General features: G+C 65.3%; 1 protein-coding gene across 7 annotated transcripts in view; it reads left to right on the forward strand.

The window, feature by feature from the left end:
• Nucleotides 1-23,204, forward strand: part of RXRA (retinoid X receptor alpha) — a 95,778-nt gene that overhangs the window by 60,988 nt on the left and 11,586 nt on the right. For 6 of the 7 annotated variants that reach the window (XM_072960511.1, XM_072960513.1, XM_072960517.1 and 3 more), the window contains exons 2-5: nt 6,964-7,229; nt 12,625-12,832; nt 13,181-13,360; nt 21,287-21,456. In XM_072960511.1, coding sequence (XP_072816612.1) covers nt 6,964-7,229; nt 12,625-12,832; nt 13,181-13,360; nt 21,287-21,456 — 824 coding nt within the window. The remainder of the gene's footprint in view (nt 1-6,963; nt 7,230-12,624; nt 12,833-13,180; nt 13,361-21,286; nt 21,457-23,204) is intronic. The other variant, XM_072960512.1, reaches the window with a different exon arrangement.

Here is a 23,204-nt window from a genome sequence, read left to right on the forward strand (position 1 = left end):
GGCCTGGGCCCAGGAAGCAGGCCTCCAGCGGGAGATGGGCCCCAACCTTCTAGGGTGCGTCCCCGGTTTCCCCACTGAGTCCCTCTCTCCGAGCACATTTTCCTAAATGGTGAAGAGCTGGGGGCTCAGATCCCTCATCTGCGCCACGGTGGCTTGAGCAGCGCTTCCCCCAGGTTGGCGTGCAGCTCAGCACCGAGGGTGCCCCCAGATCCTACTTTCCAGGGGCACCTGTCCTAGTGCCGCGGGCCCGGGGGAGCGGGCAGCGTCCACCGCAGGAAGTGAGGGGAGCGTCGCAGACATGCTGAGTTGACGCTGGCTGAGCCTGGGGTGAGGGCTGTGGCTGCCACCCCCGTGGACTGTCAGCTTCAGGGTGTTGGGCACGGGAGGCAGTGCCCGCTGAGACCTTGGCTGGATCTCCCCAGTGCATTGGCGCCACCCCCCCTCAGCCCTGTCCTGGACTCCTTCCAGGCCCAGGCGCTGGCTAGCTGGTCATGGGGAGTCCTTTCTGGCCACCCCTTTCCTCCTGGCTCTGCTCCCCACTTCCCCCACAGTGGCTGGGCTTCAGCCACACCTGCCACCACAGGGCCCAACCACAGTGCCCCCAGGCTGTATGAGTGTCCTGGGTGAGGGCGGCTGCCACCACTTCCCGTTCCTTCCCCTGCCCCTCACCAGCCCTGGCCTGCTTAGTACAGCCATCGGAACCCTGAGACATCGTCCCTGGGCCACTTGTGGCAAAACCCGTTGTGTCAGCATTAGCTTCTCTGGGGTTCAGCCTTTTGTCTGTGCAGAAAGAGGGCAAGGGGTCTCTCAGATATTGAGGGTGATGGTGGTGATGGTGAGGATGGTGAGGATGGTGATGGTGATGATGATCAGGATGATGGTGAGGACGGTGATGGTGGTGATTTTGGGAGACTCTGCTGCTTCTGCAGCCCCTGGGTCACTCTGGGTCCCCTTGCGGCCTAGGGGTTGTTGGGGTCCTGGTGTCCGTCCCTCAGAGTGCCCTGCCTATCCCTCGGCCTTCAGCGTCCCTCTGCCTGCCGCCCCTCAGCCCTTCCCCTGGCCATCCCCACCAGTGTCGCGGAGGACTGGGTAGGATGGTGGTAGACAGTAGTATCTGGGAGAGGCTGGCCATGCTCTCCGTGTGGCCTGCGGGGGTGGAGCCCCGTCGAGTGTCCAGGGGCAAAAGCCTGTAGAGCCACTTCCTTTCGGCGTCTGTGAGCGGTGAGGGGTGTGGGTGAAGGAGATGCGTGTTCACGCGCCGCCGCCTCATCTCTCCCGTGGCGTCTGGGCCACGCTTGTCCCCCTTGTGGAGGTGGGACGTGGATTCTGGCCCCCGCAGGCCCATGGAGTGTTGGGCCTGGCACAGAGTGGAGCTGGGTTCCTTCTGGCCGGTTGGGGTCCTCTCCAGAGGGGCCCCTGAGGCTGCCTGCCTGGTGTGGGCCCGCCTTGGGCTTTGGGGCCCCAGGGTCTTAGGGAAGGGCCGGAGGCGGGCTGGAGTTTCTCCTGATGACCTGTGAGGGCTGAGCTGACCCCTGTCCTCCTCGTGGAGCTGAGATTTGAGGCTGGGGACATTGGTTGGGGAAAGGGTAGGGTGACCCTAGTGGCACTGAAATTTCAGTCCAGGTCACCTAAGCTGTAAACTGCCTCGGCTGGAGGCAGTGAGCTGGCCATGCCCCCTGGGTTGGAGGTGACAGGCCCGGAGTCTTGTCCACCCTCTGCAGGGAGGTCAGAGCAGGCCCACGGCAGGTGCTGGGACCCCACCTTGCAAGGGCCCGTGGGGCCCACTTCTCTAGGTCATCAGAGCCGCCTCATTTCGCAGCCCGCAGTCCGTTTTACAGAAGGTGAAACTGAGTGGTGGGCGTTCTCCCCACCAGGGCCGGCCCCACCCTGTGTCGCAGGCACGTCTGCCTCCCCCCACCCCTAGTACTGGAGGCCCCTCCCCCATGGAGCCTGCCTCCCCCTTCTCTGCTCCAGCCACCCCCAGCTTCCCCCAAACCCCGACGCGCCGTGGTCCCGCCGTGGTCCCACCGCAGTCCCCGCTGGGCTGCCACTTCTCCCTCCCCAGGGTGGCAGGGGAAGCAGTCCTTCCGGAAGGTGGGGGCTGGAGGTGGGCGTCCCAGGAAGCTCCAGAGGGCCTGCGAGCTCCCCGAGGTGGGGCTTTGATTCCGGGGCTGTCCCCAGGCCGGAGCACAGAGCTGCAGGGGTTGGGGGACTGGACATGGACACATTGTGCTTAAAACCTGTCCTGTTTTCGTCCGTCCAGTGCTGGCTCCTGGGTGGGGGGGCTCTCCCTCACCCCTTTGTGTCCCCTTCCCTCCTGTCCACTTTCCCTGTTCTGTGCTGTCCTGCAGGGCCCTCTCTGAAGTCCCCGGCTCACTCCAGCCCCGCGGGACCTGTCCCCATGCTCATTCAGTTGGGCTGCCTGTCCCCGCCTCTGCTGGACTTCCTGCTCGGCTGGGCCTGATGTCCTCCTGTCCCAGGGCCCTTGGCCCCAGCCTGTGGCCTGCTTAGACCCTGCCTTGATCGGGCCTGCAAATTCAGAAGGGCTATGGAGGAGCCCTGAGCCTCGCTTTTCAAGAGTCAGGGTTCCCTAGCTGCCTGGCAGGGGCTGGAGTCCCGGGGGCTTGCCCCCACCCCGGCAGCAGTGGGGCTGGTATTTCCTGCCACCTCCCCCGCCTTCCCCGTCTGCCAGGCAGAGGCCGGAAGGGAGTTTGGGGGGGGGTTCCCTGACTTCCTGCTGGGGAGTCGGGCGTGGGGTGGGGGTGGGCAGGAGGGTCCTGGTGGCCTTCCGGAGGGGGCCTGTGCAGCTCAGGGATTTTGATCAGTGGGGAGGTCCCTTTTCCTTCTCACAGGGACCTCGAGGCCACCTGCTCGGCCGTTCCCGAGTGGCGGTGCTAGTTCTGCTTGCACACGCCTGTGATGGGGCAGTCGCCCCTGCAGCGCTCTTTCCCTTTACTGTTGACCCTCGCGCTCGGGGCCCGGGGTTGCTGCTCTCCTGCTTTGGGCGCCCAGCCTCCCGGGCATCCCAGGCCTTCCACCTCCCACCTCTGCTTCGTGGCTTCCGCTTCTGGCCTCCAGAGGTTTGCATTTTAAAGTGAGTTTTATGGCCTGAAACACTTTTTGTGTCAAGGGAGAGATCTGTCTATCCCCTCTTCCATGCAGCCTTCCTGGACTGAATCCGGCAGCGCTTCAAGGTCTTTTTGCCCGAGTTGGGGCTGCTAGGATGTCCCTCTGCCTGGACGCTGGTTGTCTCTTTTTGGGGGTCCCTGTGAGCCATGGTCTCCATCCCCAGAGCCCTGAGTCTCACGGGTTGCTGCTGGTCCCAAGGGGCATGGAGGCTGTAAGTGGTGTGAGGTGCTGCGTCCTGGCCCGGTGAGGCCCAGGTTCTGAGCGGAAGAGGTCCAGCAGTTGGGTTTTGCCGCCTCGGGTGGGGCCAGCCGGGTGTCAGCCTCTCCTAGGGCTGGGTCTGGTGTGAGCCTGGCGTCCTGCAGCCCTGGCCCCGCCAGTCTGGCTGAGCTGAGGATCAGATAACCGTGCGGTGACCGCTGGTGACAAGTCCCCTGCAAGTCCAAAGTATGAGTTTCAGAATAACGCCTTATCGCAGCCACTGCTTATCAGTGGGTGGGGACAGATAGGGGCCCGGAAAAGGCTGAGCCTGCGTGCACGTGGAGGGTGGCGGGGGGCCCCTCTGCCAGCATGGGCATTTAAGCATTCTGTCCTTTTCTTCCTAACATTCCCTTCCTGGCCAGAAAGTGTCTCTCCAGAAGGCTCCAGAAAACATACCCAGCCCATTGTCACCCAGGCTCCGGGAAGGTGTCTGCCGTGGACGTTCTGTGTCAACAGGAAGGGCCTGGAGTGGGGGCCCTGGGGCAGCGGGGGTCACCTGGGTGGGCTTTGGCTGGAGCAGCCCCTCCCGGGGGACTCATGGTTCACTAGTTTGGGACAGTCACTGTACACTTGAGCCTGGAGGGCAGAGGGTGGGAACTTACCTAAGGAGCCAGGCCCCCACCCTTCACATCTGGGGGGTTGGCTGCACCCAGAGGCTGGCAGCTGGGCCCCTCCCCTGGCACCCCCTGCACCTGGCTCTCCTCTCCTGCCTGTTTCCCTCATCTTAGTGATCTCCTGACGGTTCTCAGACTTGGGCTGGGTGCGGGCGGTCCCTTGGGGGACTGAGGAAGCTTTGGGGTGCAGCCTGGCAGCTGGCAGTGGAACAGGCCACCTCCCTCCCTCCTTCCTTCCGGCCAGAGCTTTCTCCTGCCTCTCCCCCTCCTTCCTGCTGGGGCGCAGCAAGCAAACAAGCAAATAAGCAAGGAGCTCAAGCCCAGCGGCCCCCCTTGGCCTGGGGCGGCCTCTGCAGCCGTGTGAGCTGGAAGCCGCACGCCCCTACCCATGCAGGGGTGGTGGGCCAGCAGCAGGCCCTGCCCTGGATGGTCACTGCCAGCTACACCCTGCCCCTTGAGGAGGGCAGCCCCCGAGAAGCCCCCAGTCCTCTCCTCTAATTCAGAGCCCTCAGGTCCGCCAGGATCACCTGGGCAGGGGGTGGAGGTGGAGAAGCTGTGAGAATTCTGGCCTCAGATCCCCAGAAGCAAGGTGGGCAGCTCCGCAGGGTGGCCAGGCCCTTAGGCTTCTGCATGCACCAGTGGGGCTGGGACCCCGCTCCCAGCCCAGCCCGGTCCCCCAGCGGCTTCCCCTGTGCTCTGGTGCAGACTGCGCAGCCCCCACTTGGCTCTGCTCTCCCTCCCTGCTCGAGGTCAGCAGGGCGCTTCCCGGGACTGTGTGAAGGGGAGGCGCCTGCACGGGGTGAAGTGGGCTCAGGGATCCTCAGCCAGGGTCGGTGGAGGGCCGGGGAGGTGGGCTCTTGGGTATCCCCGCGGCCTGGTGGAAACAACAGTGGTGCTCTGCCTGGCAGCAACCGCACATTCTGGGGAGTCTGGGCGACTGGCACGAGTGCCTGTTTCCTTGTCTGTCCCAGATGGGTGGACATGGCCACAAGAGTTCAGAGGTCAAGGAAGTGCAGCCAGACCTTGGGTCTGCTGCTCTTCCTGCCCGTCCTCTCCCGCCACCCTGGGGAGACACCTGGGCATGCATGTTTGGCGTCCACCCGTGGGTGCAGGGATCTGAATGTCTAGTAGGGCTGGTTTGTAGTACCCATCTCTGCCAATAGGTGTCGCTGCCATCGAGTTCCGGAATTTCTTAAAGCTCTTATTTTCAAGTTCAGTGAAATGGTTTATTCCCAATTTTGTGAATGGCCAGGGTTTCACATGGATCTGATGAGGCTCTTTTGCTAGCCTCCACTCCCTGGCTTGAATGAGCAATTCCAGACTCCTTCCTGTGCTCCTCTTCCCTCAGAAGGGGAGCAAGGGAGGAGGTGCCCAGAGGTGGGGGCTGCAGGTTGGAAATGGGTAAGTGCTCCCAGAGGAGGGGGCCTGCAGGAGTGGCAGGGCCTCCTGTGTTCCTGTGGGGACTGCCCCGCCCCACGGGCTGGCCGCAGCCCAGCACCTCCATGGACAGATTCTTGAGGGGAGAGCTTGGCTCTGGCTGGACAGAGTCAGGCCTGCTTGAGTCGCAACCCTCCCTGTGGGTGGCGGTGTCCTGCAGCGTGACGGTGTGTGTCTGAGACCCAGCTTGCACCACTGACCAGTGTCGACGAGAGGACCTGGGGGCGATGCACACACAGGGTTTTCCTGCTCCGAGCCTGGCACTTGGGGGATGCTCAGGGCACGGCCACTCCCAGGTTCAGACAAGCGAAGTCATCCTAGGGCTGTTGAGTGGTGTCAGTAGGGCATGTCCCTGACCTGTTGGTGCGTGGACAGAAGCCACTCCATTGCACCTGTGGCCCACTCGACATCTCAGAAGCATGTGTGATCACTGCAGGACTGGTGGGAAAGGGCCCCAACAGGCCATTTTGCAGATGGGAAGGCTGAGGCCTGGGGAGGGAGTGTGGCTTGCTTAGCCCCTTGCTGGGCAGAGGCTGGACTCAGCTGTGGCCTGCAGCTCCAGCTCCCACTGCCTTGTTTGGGCCTCTCTGAGTTCCCTTCAGTTCTGCTAGGTCCCTGGGGCGGTGGATTCACCACCTGAGAGCCTCCCTCCTGGGGAAGCTTCCTGCTGAGCCCTCAGGGTGGGGAGGGAGGCCTAATTAGCACATGTTGGGGCTTTGAAATCCCAGAGATGAAAGGCTGGTCTGTGGGAGGTCCCAGCTTCCCTTCACAGCCTCTGTGGGTTCCCCATCTCCAGGCCTGGCACACTCCTGGGCCCCCTCCACCAGACCCACCTCGAAGCTCCCCGCCCTGGGCCACACGCCGCCTGGCCTGGGCACACAGGAAGTGGCACCTCTCTGGGGCCCCTGAGTCAGAGGGGCCGGAGGTCTGGTGTCTTGGCCCGCCCTGCCCGAAGCAGCTGCAGAACAGAGGGCCTCGGCCCCTACCTGTAAAGCGGGTTAGCAGCAGCGCCTGGCGTGTACCTGCTGGTGCGGCGTGTTGAGCTGCAGTGAGGATGTGGGCTTGTTTGCGCTGCGTAGTAGGTGCTCTGAGGTGTCAGCGTTCGCTATTGTTATTGTTCCCAGACTCTCACCTTGACCTCCGAGTGGACGGGCAGGGGGCTGGCAACTCCCGGCTACCGGGCATTCCAGGTGGACAGGCCCCGTGGGGTTGCAGGTTCAGGGACAGCGCCCTGGCCTCCCTGCCCAGATAGGCGTCTCAGAGCAGCCGTCAGCCTGCTTTCCCTGCACCTGCCTCGGGCCCAGCCTGAACCTTAAAGCCGGGCCGGGTGGGGCTGGTGCCTTGGCGGGGAGCTCTGGGTGTGAATTTGCATCAGTGGGGCTGAGGAGCAGGTGGGGGCGCCTGGGGCCCTGCCCAGGGCTGTCTCTTGCCTTTCCAAGGCCTGGTGTGGCCGCTGTGGCCTGAGGGGTGGCAGGCTAGTCGGTGTGGATTCCTGACCGGCCTCCTGTGGATTCTTGTCTTGCAGACTTCTCCACCCAGGTGACCTCCTCCTCCCTCAGCTCCCCCACAGGGCGCGGCTCCATGGCTGCTCCCTCGCTGCACCCCTCCCTGGGGCCTGGCATCGGCTCCTCGCTCGGCGCACCGGGGCAGCTGCACTCGCCCATCAGCACCCTGAGCTCCCCCATCAACGGCATGGGCCCACCCTTCTCCGTCATCAGCTCCCCCATGGGCCCCCACTCCATGTCGGTGCCCACCACACCCACCCTGGGCTTCGGCACTGGAAGCCCGCAGGTAAGTGTGGGCGGGGCCTGGACTGGAGGGCGGGGCCGGGAGTCAGGTGCTCTCACTTCCAACCTCTCTGACACAGTCTCAGAGAGGCGGCCTCAGCCTGGGTCTGAGCCCAGGTCTGGCTGACTCCGGCCCCCGAGGTCATCAGCTGAGCTCCCTTGCTGGCCCTCTGTTCCAGCAAGGCCCCCTTGGTGGGGGGCTCCTGCCCCGTGCCACCGAGCTCTGTAGGGTGGGGTCTGCACAGTCCTCAGGCTTCAGCCCGCCTCCCTGGAGCCCCGGGCCTCTCTGCTGCCCCTCCCTTCCCTGGCCCCAGGCCCTCACCCTCCCGGTCTCCGCTCACACCCGTGCCGGGTGTCTGGAGCTCCCTGCCCAGACTCCCAGGCTTGGGGAACACACGTCCCTACTCGGGCTGCCAGGCCCAAGTCCTGCTGTGGCTTCAGACCGCCTGCTGGGCTCAGCGGTCTTCTCTGTGGTCCGCGGTCACGTGTGCTCAGGGGCTTCTCTGAACAGTTTGCTCCTGGAGTTGTGTCCAGGCAAGGGGGCAGCTGGCGCCTGGTGGCCTGACTCAGCCAGGTCTTGCTGTGGGGACCCGCAGGCCCGGTCCACCCTCCCCACCCTGGGTGCCTCTCGCCCGAGCCCCTGCAGCGGTGCCCTGAGTTCCCAGGACCCCGGCTGGGCATCTCCCGTCCTAGCTCCGGTGGGTTCCTGCTGGGTTCCTTGTGAGACTTCTGGGAGACCTGCTGGAATCCTGGGAGTGCTGCTTCTGTCTGGGCTCAGACTGTCCTCCTGAAATAGGAGGCACGCCTTTGCCTGGAGTGTCATTCAAGTTTGGGTTCCATAGCGGAGGGTCCCCCGAGCAGGACAGGGCCCCGTGGTGGGGAGCTCAGGCGCACCACCTCCGTGAGGTTGCAGGACAGCCCTCCAGAGAGGGCACCCCGGGGCAGGCCCCGCCGTCCAGAGCCACACAGCTAGTCTGGGCATCGTGTCCTGGGCACTCCCCGCTGCTTTTGGGCCAGGCCGCCTCCAGGGCAGCCCACCCCACCCCCGGCCCAGGAGGTTGGGGGCGCCACCGAGGTCTGGGGCCAGCTCGCTGCCCATCAGCTGGGCCTGTCCCGAGCTGGTTTTGGTGGAAGATCTCACTGGCTCTTCCAGGGTGACCTTGTCAGCCCCTTTGTGCCTGGAGGACGGGTACAGAAGAGCTGGGCCTTCGGGTGCCCCCTCCTGTCACCTAGCCTTCCAGAAGCAGGCAGAAGGCCTGAGGTGTTGGCCTGAGGGGGTCTCGGCTGCCTTCAGGGCCTGGCCGTGTTGTTTGTAGCGTAGCCTCCACACCCGCGTTCTTGCTGGCTGTATGACTCCGCTGGGTGAGAGGACAGGCGCAGACTGGGCGTGCACCTGTCCCCTGGGAACCGGGACAGTGGCGGCACCTGCTGGCTCTCAGAGCCCCAGGAGGCTCCTTGGTGGCACCGAGGCCTGATGCCCACCCTGCACGCCCCAAGGGCATGTGTGTGAGCCCGAGTGTGCAGAGACACAGGGCCGAGGGTGGCCGTGATGCCCCCAAACCTTGGGGGTGCCTGGTGCCCCTTGGCACTGTTAGCCTGTCTGGGGGCAGGGGTGGGGCAGTGCTGGGGATTCAGGGGTTTGCGGGACCACCTCCTTCCTGCACACAGTGAGGCTCCTGGCACACAGTAGGAGCTTGTTGAATCCAGGGTGAGGGGTGCCAGATGTTCACCCCTGCCCTGCTGGTCACCTGCCATCTGGTCTTCGTTCATCAGTTAGGCCCAGTTAGTGTGGCTGTGGTCTGAGCCCTGTGCTCGGCCTCTGGCCACCATTCCTGGGGAGGTCTCGGTCTCTTCAACCCCTGCCTCCACCCCTGGCCCCCAGAGCTCCTTCCCTGGGGGCTGACTTCAGCTTTAGGCTTCATAGTGTGTCATCAAAGCTTGGGGTTCCCCACATTCATGGCAATGTGGGTGGAGTTCAAGGGGAGCACGCCCCCACCCCCGCCTCAAAACCACAACCGCGAAGTCACGGTGCCGGAACCAGCGAGGATCCCTGACTTCTGCTGTTGTCAGAAAGGGCCTGCTGCTCGGCCCTCGCGTCCACGCGGGAGGGCCGTCGACATCCCTGAGTCCTCTCCACCTGACCCTGCCCAACAGGGAAGTGGACACGGTGGGTGGGGGAGAGGAACCAGGCAGAATCAGGCCAGACCATGGGCGCTGTTGCCCAAGTGGCCCCGTGTCTCTCCCCGCATCAGCCCAGGCAGCATTCCCCACTGCGTCCCCAAGCCCGCCCGCAGTGCCTGGCCAGCCTCCCCCGGGCAGGACCTGCGTGGGTCCTGCCTGCTCCCTGTGGTGGACATCGCAGCATGGGGCCTCCGTGACGGGGCGTCCGCGAGGCCACGTGCACTTCACAGGGTTTGCCCGCTGCCTTGATGGCAGATGGAGGCCAGCGAAGCCAGGGTCCTCCCACCCCAGTTCCAACCATGGGTGATGGCCCCCAACTTAGGCTGGGTGTGGAAGAGACAGGCAGGAGACCTAGGGGGCACTGATGGAGGCGGGTGGTTATTTCAGTTGGTCCCGCAGGCTCCATGGAACTGAAATAAATGCCAAGGATGTGAAAGGGGAAACGGGATGAGCCCCCACCCTCGCCGCGCCGTGGTCTGCAGGCTCCAGAAGGAGATGTTGGAGCCCAAGGTGGAGCACAGGAGGGGAGCCATCCCCCAACTGTGGGGTGCTCTCCTGGCAGGATGAGGCCCCCATGCTCTGTCCTGGGAGCTGTGAACCCGGCCCGAGGCTTGTCAGCTTGGGGCTGGGGAGGGAGAAGGCCCCCACACCCGTGTCCTCGCTGTTGTGGCCGTGCCAGGACGCCTACCAGTTGAGGCAGAGAAGTGACATGGTGGCCGAAGGCCTGGGCTGAGGGTGCGTCTGCTGCCCAGTCTCCATCTTCCCACATGTGCAAGGCCTCCTAGGGCTGATTGCTGTGCCCACGGGAAGAACGCCTGAGCCCAGGGTGGGGGGAACAGGGATGCCCTTGGCACACGGCCTGGGAGCCAGCTTGGCCATGAGCCTGCTGACTAACGCTCTGTCCATCCTTCCTGTGTCTCCTTCCTGATGCGGTCTGGCCGGCCGTCCTCAGTGCTGCGGCCCTGCCTCAATTTACCCAGGCAGGTGCCAGTCCCAAGGGCCTGCCCTGGGGGCTGGGAGACAGGACAGGTGGCCCTCACCCACCCGGATGATCTGGGTACCCATAGAAAGGGGAAATGCCCGTTCCTCTCCTCGGTGCCGCCCCGCAGACCCAGCTGCATGGAGTTGTGGTCGGGCTCCGACAGCCTGAGAGGGCCCTCGTGCCCAGTGTCCAGCTCTGGCCGCCTGCTCACGTGTCCTCAGTGGCTGCCTCGGCCCCTGCTGCGGACCCTCCACCACGGGCTGCATCGATTTCCTGCCCTTTTCCCAGCAGTCGTTCGGTTCCCCCACCTCCAAACGATCGTTCTGGTGGCCTCTCTGCCTGGGACACCGGCTTCTGTTGTCCAGGCCCAGCTGGCCTGGCGGCGCCCCCCGGAGGCCCGAGCGCTAACGCATCGGCTGGTTTGGGTTCGTTAGCTCTGCTGTCAGCGCTGCCCACGAGTCGCTCCGTTATCCTGATGGCAGCCCTCAGGCGGAGGCCTCGTGTTATTCCAGTTTTCACACAAGGAAACTCAGTGATTAGATTGTTTATCCAAAGCCACCCAGGGAGTGGAGGAGTCAGAGTCCCTGGGACAAGCTGTGGCTGTCCCCTTCCCACCTGCCCGCAAGCTCCACAGGCCACGCAGGGCGTATTCTCCGGGGCCTCTGGGCGCCCGGTGGGCACTCAGTGAACAGCCAGGTGGACGGGATCACCCAGTGGCTCTGGGCCGGCCAGTCCTCTGGGGCCCCGGCACCCCTTCTGAGCGTACAGGGACCCCTCAGTGCTTACAGCTCTCAGGGGCCTGAGCTCACACCTGCTCGGCCACTTCTCGGCTGTGTGCCCTCGGCCGGTCCCCCGACCTCCCTGAGCCTCCGTGTCCACTCCGGAAAGGGGAGTGCAGCTTGCCCGCTCACTGAGGGCTTCCCACGTGGCAAGAGGCCCGTGCACAGCCGTGCCCAGTAGCACTTAGCAAACAGCCAGCGCCCTGCGTAGTCTGCTCTCTTATTAGTGAAATGTCTCTGAAGCCTGCAGACGCTGCACGGGGGTACTCTCAGCTGACACATAGGGTGCCCTGTTCTGCAGTGGGGTCCCCTGGACACTCTTTCTCCCACCTCCTGAGTCCTGACAGCCCTGAGCTGCAGGGGCTGGCCTCTCGGCAGCCCCCAAGTCTCGTGGGGTTAAGCGTCCTCATAGACCCCCCGGGGCCCACCTGGGCAGAGGAGGAACCCAGCACTTGCCAGGTGCTGAGACTGGTGGGAAACAGCCTTTGGGATGGTTTGTTTTGTGTGCTTTGAGCACCCAACTCTTCCTGTCCCATGAGAAAGGAGAATGGGAGCTGGGGGCTGCGGGGAAGGAAGGGGGTGAGGCTCCCTTGTGCACGGGGGCCCAGCACGACAGCTGCTGTCCATCCACAGACATCACACAGCCCGACTTCCGCCTTTGCCAGGGCTTTGCAGAACGGGGGTGCTGGGGGCTGCCTGGCTGGGGTCCTGGCCCCAGCGTAGACCGGCTGGCTCGCAGGGCGCAGCGGGAAGCACCTCCGGGCCCTTGGCACTGATGGGAGAGCTGGGGTGGGCGCAGCGGAACCAAAACCGCTGTGTCACTGCAGCCGCGGCCGCTGTTGCCAGGGTGACCGGTGAGTTTCCCACGCTTCCTCCTGGCGCAGCATTAGGATGGCGGGAGGGGTGGAGGGCATGTGTGTGTATGTGTGTGTGTGTATGTGCGCGTGTATGTGTGTGCGTGCGTGCGTGTGTGTGCTTGCATGTGTGTGCGTGTGTATGTGTGCGTGTGTGCGTGTGCGTGTAGGGGTTGGTGTCTCCTCCCTCTCTCCTTGGGTCGTGTGATCTTTGACCCCCACCCTGCCTGCTGAGGCTGTGTGCCCTGCTGGGGTGGACACCCTCTCCTCCCTCCTCACTGCGACCAGACTCGGTGCCCACCTGTGGGCCAGGGGTCCCCAAAGCGCCTGCCTCCCCAGGGGGTCCCGGAGCTCTCGCTGGCCTGTGGGGGGAGCACCCAGTAACGGCAGGCAGTTCTTACTTAGGTGGGTGAGGGATGCGCGTATGAGCAGGGGCCTCTCGAGGTCTTTTTCACGCCCGGTTGCTGTGGGAGGGTGGGGCTCCGAGGGCGGGACAGCCGCCGCCAGCCTGCCGTGCTCGCAGGCTGAGCACCCAGCTGCGCCTCCGTGGGGCCTGGGGTGGACAGGGCCCCTCTCTGAGCCTCAGTTTCTCTCTCTGTACAGTGGGGGTGTGGCAGCACCTTCTGGCCCCCAGGGCTGACCGCGGTTTCCCCTCCTCAGCTCAGCTCCCCCATGAACCCCGTCAGCAGCAGCGAGGACATAAAGCCCCCGCTGGGCCTCAACGGTGTCCTCAAAGTCCCGGCCCACCCCTCAGGGAACATGGCGTCCTTCACCAAGCACATCTGTGCCATCTGCGGGGACCGCTCCTCAGGTGAGGCGCCACGGCGCAGCGGGGCGGGCGCGGGCAGGGCGGGGCCGGCCAGCGGGGGGCGCGCGGAGCCCCCCGGGCCGCCTGGCGCTTTGCCTTCGGGGAGACGGTGAGTGGCAAGGAGGGCGGGGGCTTCCCGAGGAGGCGGTGACACGGCGGCGCGCGCTCTGGGCTGCGCGTGGGCGCGGGCCCCTCGCGTCCCGCCGCTGCGCCCGCCAGGCCCGGGGAGGGCGGCCGCCCCGTCCGAGCCCGCAGCTCAGGCCCGGAGGGGACGAGGGCCCCGGGGGCGCGGCGCGGAGCCCCTGCTGCGCGTGGGCGCGGGCCCTCACGCCGCCCGCCCGCCGCCCACAGGCAAGCACTACGGGGTGTACAGCTGCGAGGGCTGCAAGGGCTTCTTCAAGCGGACGGTGCGCAAGGACCTGAGCTACACCTGCCGGGACAACAAGGACTGCCTGATCGACAAGCGGCAGCGCAACCGCTGCCAGTACTGCCGCTACCAGAAGTGCCTGGCCATGGGCATGAAGCGGGAAGGTGGGCCTGGCGGCCGCGGGCACGAGGCGGGAGGCGGAGGCGGGGGGGGGGGGGGCGGGCGGCTGGGCGGCCGTGGGGCGCGAGGCGGGAGGTAGGCGGGAGGCGCGAGGCGGGCCGCGGATGAGTGGGCGGGGCCGCCTCCCACAGGCCCCCTCGTGGCGTGGCCCGGGCTCCTGGAGCACAGGGTCCAGCCCTAGACTCGGCAGCTGTGCAGACCTCCAGTGGTGGCCGTCGCGTTTGCGAACCTTTGATGACGGGGCGCGCACTCCCTCCAGAGGCAGCTGCCGCAGTGCTGGCAGCCTGTCCCCTGGGCTGTGGGCTCACCCACCGTGCCTTTACTGAGTGTCTGTTGTATGCCAGGCTCTGGGTTAGAGGAGACACAACTTTGGTCCTGCCTGCGGGCTGCTCCCGGCCCCGCTGGGGACAGGCATTGGTCAAGGCCTCTTCAAGGTCGTAGTGGGCCCGGGCCAGGTGCGTGGGCTCTGGAAGGTGGAGAGGCAGAAACACATCGAGGGCCGAGGTTGGAGGTGGGGGGTAGGGGGTCACCGGAGGCAGCCAGCCCAGGAGAGTGGGTGCACCTGGGGCCTGGTGCTCTGCTGGGTGAGGAGACGGTCACGTCCTGGAGGGGACAGTGCTGACTCAGGGGTGGGAGGGCAGGGAACTCTAATAAGACCATCAGGACGTCCATCAGGATGTCCCTAAGCCTGTTGGGTGCCAGGCCATCCCATGCTCTGCTTGCTCTTGTGAGCCTGGGTGAGAGTGCCTGGTGACCCCAGGTCCTCACAGTAGAGGGACGGGCCGTGGGCCTCTCGGGCTTGGGTTTATGGGCCCATTTCATTGAGGACATTTATTCGGGGTGGGTGGGGGCAGGCAGCGTGGAAGCCCAGAGGGGGCTCCTCGCCTCCCCTTGCTGTCTGGGGGTCTCTGTCTCCCCCTCTGCAGGTTTGATGGCTCCTGTGTTCTGGGCGTCTTCTCTAGGTTTTGGTCTGCATCCACCCTGGGGTCTGGGATGGGCCGCATCTCTCTGAGTCTCATGCCCGGGGCCTCGTGGGGTTGGGAGGTGCTGTCTGGGGTCAGGATCCGTGTGGTCCATTCTGCACTGTGGCTGCTCCCGTGGTCCGCACGTGGCTTGTGTCTGCCTGCCTCTCTCCCACTGTCTCCTGGCGGAGTCCCCGGGCTGCAGATTTCATCCCATTTCATTTTTTTTTTTTTTTTTTTTTTGCTCTTCAGCACCCATCAATTGTTGTTGTCAAGAAACTGAAACTCTAGCAAGGCCACACGGTCCTGCAGGATTTCCTCCTTGAGGCTGTGAGCGCGTGTGGAGTGCAGTGTTGGTGGGGGTGGGGCTGGGGCTGGGTGGCAGCCCCCGGCGAGGGGCGGTGGGTCTCTGGACCCCACAGAGGGGAGCCTCCTGTGAGCTGAGGGGCGGTCCTGGGCCGAATGGGCATCCGCCCATCAGGCCTTCTGATCTGGGCGCGTGTTTATTTAGAGAGCTCGGCCCATGCTTCTTTGCGCAGGTGGAGAAACAGGCCTAGAGGGTCCAGGGCTTGTCCACAGTCACGTGCCAGCCTGGAACCTGAACTTCTGGTTTCCGGTGTAGACTTTGTTCCTATAGGCCAGTGAGGGGCAGAAGAAGCGTGGGCCTGGCTGGGGGAGGCATGTACCCAGACCTGGTCCCTCTGTCCGCCCCATGCAGTCAGGGTGGGCTCGCTGGAGGTGGTGAGTGCAGCGTTGCTCCTGAAGGGGGGAACCTTGGGCGGGGCAAGCACGTGGTGGGCAGGGATCAGTGTGCACCAGGCGTGGAGCCTGGCCAGAGGCGGGGCCCTGCCATGCAGCTCGAGGCTCCAGGCCCCCTCGAGGTCACCACTGTGCAGTGAGCCTGGATTCGTGCCTGGGATCACTCACTCGCTGGGCTCACCGCCCCTGGTGCCTGGCCCCATGCTGAGCGCTGGGCACACAGCGGCCAGCTGTGGCCCTCCGTCCATTCAAAGTGACTGTCAGACAGGCCGGCCCCCAGCTGTGGTCATTGCTGGCTTGGAGAAGCCCAGGGCACTGTGGGAGCCCAGAGGAGGTGCCTGGCCCAGCCATGGGCGCCAGGCAAGGCTCGAGTGGGCAGGTGTCCAGCTGACACCTGAAGAGTGTTCAGCAGACCATGTGCCCGGCTGGAGGGGGCAGTGTGTGCAGGAGCCGAGACTGTCAGCAGCTGTGGCACCCTGCGGGGCCGCAGGCAGTGCCCTCTGCCGGTCCTCGAGACTGTCCAGGAAGTGCTGACTCCTTCTTAAAGCCCCCTCAGCCTGTCCACCTGTGAGCCTGGGCGTCAGCAGACTCAAGCTGCCTGTGGCCCCAAGGAGCCACAGTCTCAGGGCTGGGGAGTCACCGGGCCTGGGCCCTCCCCTGGTGCTCACCAGTGACTAGGTGACTGGGTCTTGTTACAGCGGCTGTTAGGAGCTCCTGCTGTGTCCGGGGTCTCTTTGGGCACCCTGTCCTCGTCACGCACACTCTCACTCACCCGTGGTGCTGCGATGCTGTCCCCACACGTCCCAGATGGAGACCCGGGGACGAGGGGCGCTCGGGGAGGCCTCAGAGCCGGCACTGTGGGGCCCGGGCTGCTCCCGTTTGTCTGGTCCAGAGCTGTGTCGCCCGCGTTCTCCCGTCTGGTGCATAAATCTGCAGCTTTGGGCACATTCCCGAGGTGGCGTGGCCCTCGAGAACTGATTTATGGGCCATCAGATAAGTGCCTGATCGCATCGGGACCCGCCTTCCCCGGCCTCCTGCTGGGTTTATAGTCACGAGCAGGCCGTGAGGACCTTCCAGCAGAGCTCCCTCCTGCTGGAGCACCACGCAGAACCCTCCCCCCGGCTGTGGAGGGTGGCTCTGTGCAGGCCCGAGAGCCCAGGGCGCAGGAGGAGGCCCGGGCCTTCTGCCGGTGCGCTCCGGCCTCGCGTGGGTGGCAGTGCCCGTTACCCGCGCTCGTTGGGGCGTGGCTCGCAGCAAGGTGCCTGTGAGGCCCAGGCCATGGCCTTGCCCTTGGGAGGAGTGACCAGTGGCCCTGGTGTGGCCTTGGTGCCGGCTGTGCAGGGAACTCAGTGGTCTCCAGGACGAGTGGCTCTGAGGGGTCGGGGGGCAGGCCTCCTCTCGAGGGGCTGGGTGCAGTGGCTGACCTGCAGAGAGGCCCCCCGGGAGGTGGTGGGGCTGTTGGCTGCATGGGTTGGGGCAGGGTGGCCGTCCTGGGAGGTGGGGAACCTGGGTACCACCTCAGCCTTGTCCGGGAGCACATAGGATGTGAGTTGTCTGCTCCTCTGGCTGGCCCAAGCCCTCATCAGACCCAGAGCGCCAGGCCCTGCCACTGCACGCTCCAGCGCATTGCAGCGCTGGGAGGGAGCGCCCCGCGGCTGGCACCCCTGCTGGCGGACCTCAGGGAGGGCCGGCGAGGACCCCACCTCCTGCTGGCTAATGAGGGATACCGCTGCTGATAGCATCTCGTGTTGGCCAGGGCCTTCGCACACAAGCAGCCACCAGGGACTTGTTCCGCAGCATTCCCGGGCACTGGGGGGCCCAGGTGGGAAATGCCACACAGGCCAGCCTTCCCCTGGCCGAGCCTGGGCCTCTGCTGGAGCGTGCGGTGGCAGAGCCTGGCGCTCTGGGTCTGATGAGGGAGGCCGGCCCTGCACTCAGGGCTCCCCAGTCTGATGCTGGTGACCTGGCCCCCGGCCGGGGTGACTCGGGCCCTCTCTGGTCCCTTCTTCCTCCCTCAGGAAGCCTCTCCCCTTTCCTTCCTGCCTCCCTGTGCTTCCCGTGCCCCATCTCTGACTCTGCAGGACTGGGGTGTGTGCACAGGCACGTGGAGCCCCACGTCTGGTGGAGAAGGGGCTCCAGCTGGGTCCCAGCCTCCCTGTCAACACGGCATGGGGCTTTGCCTCTCCGAGCCTCCATGTCTTCTCCCGTGCGCAGCACGTCAGCGAGGCTCCCTTCAAGGGCTTGCTGGGAGGAACCTGGCGGGTGGCAGCACCTTGGGGGACCAGTGGTGGGGTTGGAGAGTGTGAGCACAGGGTGATCATTCTCATGTGCAGATATCTTGTCCTGGACTGAGTCCCCTGGGGGACAGAGGGACGCGTCCTCCGAGCTTGAGAGATGTAACTGGCCATGTGACCTCGGGCAGAGGCACCGCCCTCTGGCCCTAAGGAGAGGCGGCTGGGCCAGAGCCTTCTAGTGAAATCCACTCTTGCCTGCTGTGGGGGGTGGGCAGGCAGATTGCAGGGGGAAGGGATGGAGGAAGGGCCCGGCCGGCTGGCAGTGCTTTGAACCGGGGAAGCAGCAGACCTGGGGTTCCCTCCCCCAGGTGCCCCCAACCCCGAGGCTTCCTGCCCAGCCCCAGGCAGGTCCGGGGTGTCCCTCTTCCACATGCCGGGGACCCCGGTTATGCTGGGCATTGAGCCCCCCTCCCAGGCATGTGCTTGGCTGCGGTGTGGGGTCAGCCCCGAGGGTTTTCCTGGGGATCCCCAGCGCCTGGCCCGGCCCAGCCGCATCTGCGCTCCTGGCAGCCTCCCCTCCCTGTGCCGTCCCCTCCGCCCCACACTCAGGGCTGGGAGGATAACGAGGCCCTGTCTTCGCAGACGCCTCCTGCCCGAGGCTTCCTGGCGCCAGCGGGACGTAAGTCAAACAGGACTACTGCAAGGTGATTGAGCTGGCAAAATGAATCCCCGGGCTCCCCCGCCCCCTCTGCCGTCTATAAATAAAACCATAATATTTATAAGACGCTGCTCAGAGCTGTGGGCCTTCACGGCTTCCAAGTGCTTCACAAAGCACTCTAATTAATTCTTGCCGCCCCCGTGCAGGAGGCAGGTGCCGGGAACCCCCGCCCTCTCCCCGTTCCTGGTGCTGCCTCCATGCATGGGGCCACCTTGTCCGGGACTCCCCGTGCCCCGGGCTGTCTGTGGAGTGGGAGGAAGTCCCCGTAGCTGGGCCGTGTCGTGGGGAGCGTGGGAGCGGGAGGCATGTGACAGCTGGGGACATCCCGAGGGCACCTCCCTGTGGCTCCAGCCTGAAGGCCAGCGTGTCGTTCTCATTCTACAGCTGAGGAAACTGGGGCACAGAGAGGCCAGGGTCTCACCCAGAGCCACACAGCTGTTGGGCAGAGCAGGGTCTGACTCTGGAGCCTGGAGCTTTCAGCTGTCCGCTCTCCTGGGGGCCCAGCCTCACCCCTCCGGCACTGTCTCCCCACGTGGTGAGATGCACCCCTTAGCTGTGTCCTAGCTCCTGAGGGTTTAGGATTCTGTCCAGGGGCAGACACCAGGGACCCCATCCTCTAAGGTCTCAGGGTCACCCTGGATGCCAGCCCAGACCAGCCTCCCACAGGGTGGGCTCTGCTGGCCTGTGACCCCGTCCCCTGTGACAGAGGGTGCTGTGAGGAGGTGCCTGCTCTAGCCCAGCACCCCATGTGGGGAGCGGCCAGAGTCAGGCCAGCCAGCCTGAGCTCCCCGCCCAGCCCCACCGGCTGTCAGATTTTCCAGAAGCACCAGGCTTGCAAAAACTCCAGGCCTCCTGCCTGGCTCTTTGGCCCGGCTCGTGCAACCTGAGGTGCTGGCCGGGCCGTGTCTGAGTCTCCCCCACGGATGGGAAGCCCCTCACCTGAGTCAGTGTTTGGGTCCTGGGTTGGTGCAGCCCTGGCAGGGGGTGGCTGCAGATGGCCACTTGTCGACGCAGGAAGGGCTCAGGGAGCCCCGCAGTCTGGAGGGGGGCAGAGACGGACCCAGCATTCTCTGAATGGGTGTCAGCAGGCCGGCAGGAAGCCCTTGGCATGGCGTGGTGGAGAGGGACCTACGTGCATTGTTACAGAACCACTCAGGCCTGCAGGATCCCCAGGCAGCAGCAGCGGGGGGCCCTCCCTCTCCCTCCCCCCCCCCCCCGCCTGGAAGAAGGGGATGGGGGGCTTGCGGAGTCCTGAGAACAAGGCTGGGCGGGGTGGGGCCAGAGCTGTGGACGCCCCGCCTTCCTCCGGCTGGTCCTCTGCATTTGCCCAGGGTGAGCGGCCTGAGTGAGAGCCCCAGCCTGGGCTTTGGAGCAGGCAGGGTGGGTCTGGAGGTGCACGGGGGCAGTCCCGTGGCAGCTGATGTCAGCGAGGATGCGGAACCATTTCTGCCCGGCAGAGATGTCCTGCAGGGGAGGGTGAGCCCCATCTGAGGCCTGGAGAGGCGCTGGCACGTGGGGGGCCCCACGGGGGCCGCACCCTCCCGGCCTCTGGGAGCTTGGCCTATCATGTTGGACCGGGAAAGAGGAGGGGGCTGAGAGCAAGCTCCCCCAGGAGAATGAGGGCTGGGGTGCCGGGCTGAGGCTCAGTGGGGAGGGTGTTCGGGCTGGTTTGGGGGGCAAAACTCTGGGATGGGTGAGAAATAAGGAGAGGGAGACCTGGGTGGGACTAGGGCTGGACGAGGGAGGTGGGTGTCCTTGGAAAGCCCTGTGGCCTCTTTGCTGAGCCCCCACCTCCAGGGCTGACCAGAGGCTGGGCTCCAGGCCAGGGTGCTTGCAGCTGTCGCAGTCAGCCGGCCTGAGTCAGCCCCTGTGCGCTAGCTGACCTGGAGCTTCCCACACGGTCACCAGCCTCTGTCGGAACATCCTATTCTCAGGTCCCCCGGGGTGGGCCGTTGACCAGGACCTCTTGGTGCCGTGGCTCTGAGTGTGGCTGGGGAGCAGGACGGTCCCCAGGGGGCAGGAGGAGTGGCCGCCATGAGGCCTGGTCCCAAGCTGGGGTGGGGCGGGGCTCATCCCAGGTCTGGCTGGTCCCGGGCGTGGGGGGCGGGGCCTGTGGATGCCGCAGGCCCTCCTGCTCTCACGTGTGTCGCTCTAGGCCTTGAGGTCCATCCCCGCAGGAGTGGTCTGGGAGTTGGGGCACATGGTGGTTCGTGGCCACCTCCTGTGCCACCTCCCGTGCCACCTCCCGAGGATGAGTGTGGTGCCGCTCAGTTCCCGAAGCTCTGGGGTGCCGGCATGGAGTGAGCCCGGCCCCTCTTGGGAGAGGGCGGCTTGAGCTGCGCAGGCCACAAAGTCGAGGGTCTATGAACGCCCAGCTGTGGGGTGCCCGGTCCCCTTGACCTTCCTTCCGTGTGGTCCCCTTGGGGACAGCGTTGAAGTGAGCCCTTCCCATCAGCTTCTCTCCTTGGGTTCCCAGAAACTAGGCCGCCCCGCTGACCACACCATCTGCTCGGTCCTCCACCCCCGTGCTGCGCCTGTCCCCTGCCCCGGCCCCCGCCAGGCCAGCCCAGGGCGGCCCGACTCATGCCTGCGTTTGGCGCCTCTCCTCCCTGCAGTAGAAGGGGCCTGTCAGGGATCTGCGTCCCCTCCTGTCCCTTTCCTGGGACACACTGGACCCCATCCAGGTGCCCGGCCCTGGTCCCCATGCTTGTACCCCTTGTTGTGACTCTGCAGCTGGTATGGGAGGCCTTGGGGCAGCAGCATCTCTGCTCTGGTGCCGGCCCTTTGCGTGTGCTGCCTCCTCTGCCTGAATTGTTACCCCTGTTTTCCCTGCTTCTTCAGTTTCATTGCCACTTCTTCCGGGAAGCCTTCCTGGCTTTGCCCGAGTCTATAGCCTATCAGAGCCCTTCTCCTTGCATGTTTGGGTTCCTGCTGAACCGTCAGCTCCCCGAGCGCCAGGCCCCAACTGTGCTGGTCCTGGGTGGGTCTTGGTGTGAACAGTAGTTGAGTGAGTTAATGAGAAGTGGCATGCTCTGTGCTCAGGGCCCACAGCCACTGGGAGGCCAGGCATGGGGCAGAGACCGGGCTGTGGTCTGGCCAGCTCCGAGCAGCGTCAGTCTCCCTGGCTCTGGCCGGCATTGTGGACGGGCTGGCTCAGGGTGGGCGCTGCTTGGCCCCTGGCAGCGGAGGGGCTGCGGCAGGAGCTGTGGGCTGACCGGCGGCCTCCCCGTGCTCCAGCCGTGCAGGAGGAGCGGCAGCGGGGCAAGGACCGGGGGGAGAACGAGGTGGAGTCCACGAGCAGCGCCAACGAGGACATGCCGGTGGAGAAGATCCTGGAGGCCGAGCTGGCCGTGGAGCCCAAGACCGAGACGTATGTGGAGGCGAATGTGGGGCTGAACCCCAGCTCGGTGAGTGCACTCCCGCCCCCGCCCACCCTGCTCTGGGGAACCCCGTTGGTCACGGCCCCGCTGGCTGGTTCCCAGTCGGGTGGACGATGTTTTGATTGCTCGGTTCAAAGCCCAGGACTCTACATTTAACATTCAAGCTACCTGCATCTCTGGCCCATTGTCCAGCCGGTTTCAGGGGTTCTGTGTCTGCCCCAGGTTTGCAGGCAATGTTGGGTCCAGACTTCATCTGTGTCTCCTGTGTGGGTTCAGGGCTGGGGCCGGAGCCCTATGGCTGGCTCTGGAGACCTTGCCCAGGCTGGCCCTGAGGTCACCCTGGCCTCCCTCCCTCTGTTCTGTCATTGGCTCACAAAGGCCCACACCCACTGACGTTCTGCTGCACTGGACGCTCCCTGCCCAGCCCCAGGACCTTTGCACGTGCTGCTCTCACTATTCCCACTCAGGCTTCAGTCTCAGAAAAGGGTCACTTCCTCAGGGAGCCCTTTCCCTCTTGACCCCCCCCCCCAGCAGCCCTGTTATTTGGGCTCAGAGCCCCTGTGGCTGCCCACCAGGGCCCCGAGCGTAGGGGGTGTGGCGGCTGATTCCTCCTCCCCACCGTGGGGGGTGTGGCGGCTGGTTCCCCCTCCCCACCGTGGGGGGAGTGGCGGCTGATTCCCCCTCCCCACCGTGGGGGGTGTGGCGGCTGATTCCCCCTCCCCACCGTGGGGGGTGTGGCGGCTGGTTCCCCCTCCCCACCATGAGGCTGCCCTCACTGCCCAGCTGCAGTCAGGGACGGAGACCCTGTCCCAACCATAGGTGTTCACTGTGACCCCCAGCCACAGTCTGAGTGTGGGGGTCCCATCTTGCCTGTGGTCTCAGGCCACCGCTGCTCCTCTGCACCCCTGTGATGGGAGGCCTGGTGCCCCAGGCCCACGGCCCGTCAGACCCCTTCCTTCTGGGGGTGCCGCCCCTGGTTGTGGAATGGCTGACCTCCCTCTCTGGCTTGGATGCTCAACAGTGCTGTGTGGCCCATGTCCCAGCCCCACCCTACACCCCGTCTCCAGTCCCAGGGAGGGTGGGGGAGGCCCGCTGTGAGTTTCATGATTGAGCAGAGACTCCAACGGGAAAGTTAGGAGATCTCAGAGGTCTGCCAGCTTTTAATTTTGTCAAGTAAGGACATTATTTGGAAAAAACAAGTCTGCTGTCTGCTCTCTCCACGAATGCAGACCAGGAGGGCGGTTTCCCCTATGGCAGGTGGGCGGGCTGGCTGGGTGGGGGTTCTGTGCATGGTCTGCCCTCCCGCAGGGTACCTGGTCCCCTCTGAGTATGTCTCATTAGGCCTCTCCCCTCAGACCCACAGCACGAGCCGCAGCTGGTACCCCTGGAGCCCTAGGGGTCCTGCTGTCACTGCCCAAGACAGGGAAGGCCCCTGCACTGGGCACGGGGCGGGAGCTCAGGTGATGCCTGCTCTCTGGTGAGACCCCTTGTTCTCAGTTCTAGACATGACCTGGCGCCCACCTCTGAGGCCCCATCCTGCCTGGGAGGGGCTCAGGGTGCCATCCTGTGCCCCCGGCCTGCTCTGGGCCCCTGGAGGACTCGGAGAGGGTGCTTGCCAGTGGCCAGGGAGAAGGCCTTATCCAAGGGCTCCAGTCTGGGGCTCTTGTCCGGCCTTCCCCACGTCCTCTGCCTCCCCGCTGTGCAGCTCTCCCGGGCCCCCATCCCCCTGGCCCGGGCTCTCACGTCGGAGGGCCGCCTGTGGTATGGAAAGGCAG

This window comes from Vicugna pacos, chromosome 4 (assembly GCF_048564905.1).
Source record: "Vicugna pacos chromosome 4, VicPac4, whole genome shotgun sequence".
Classification (NCBI taxonomy): Eukaryota; Metazoa; Chordata; class Mammalia; order Artiodactyla; family Camelidae; genus Vicugna; species Vicugna pacos.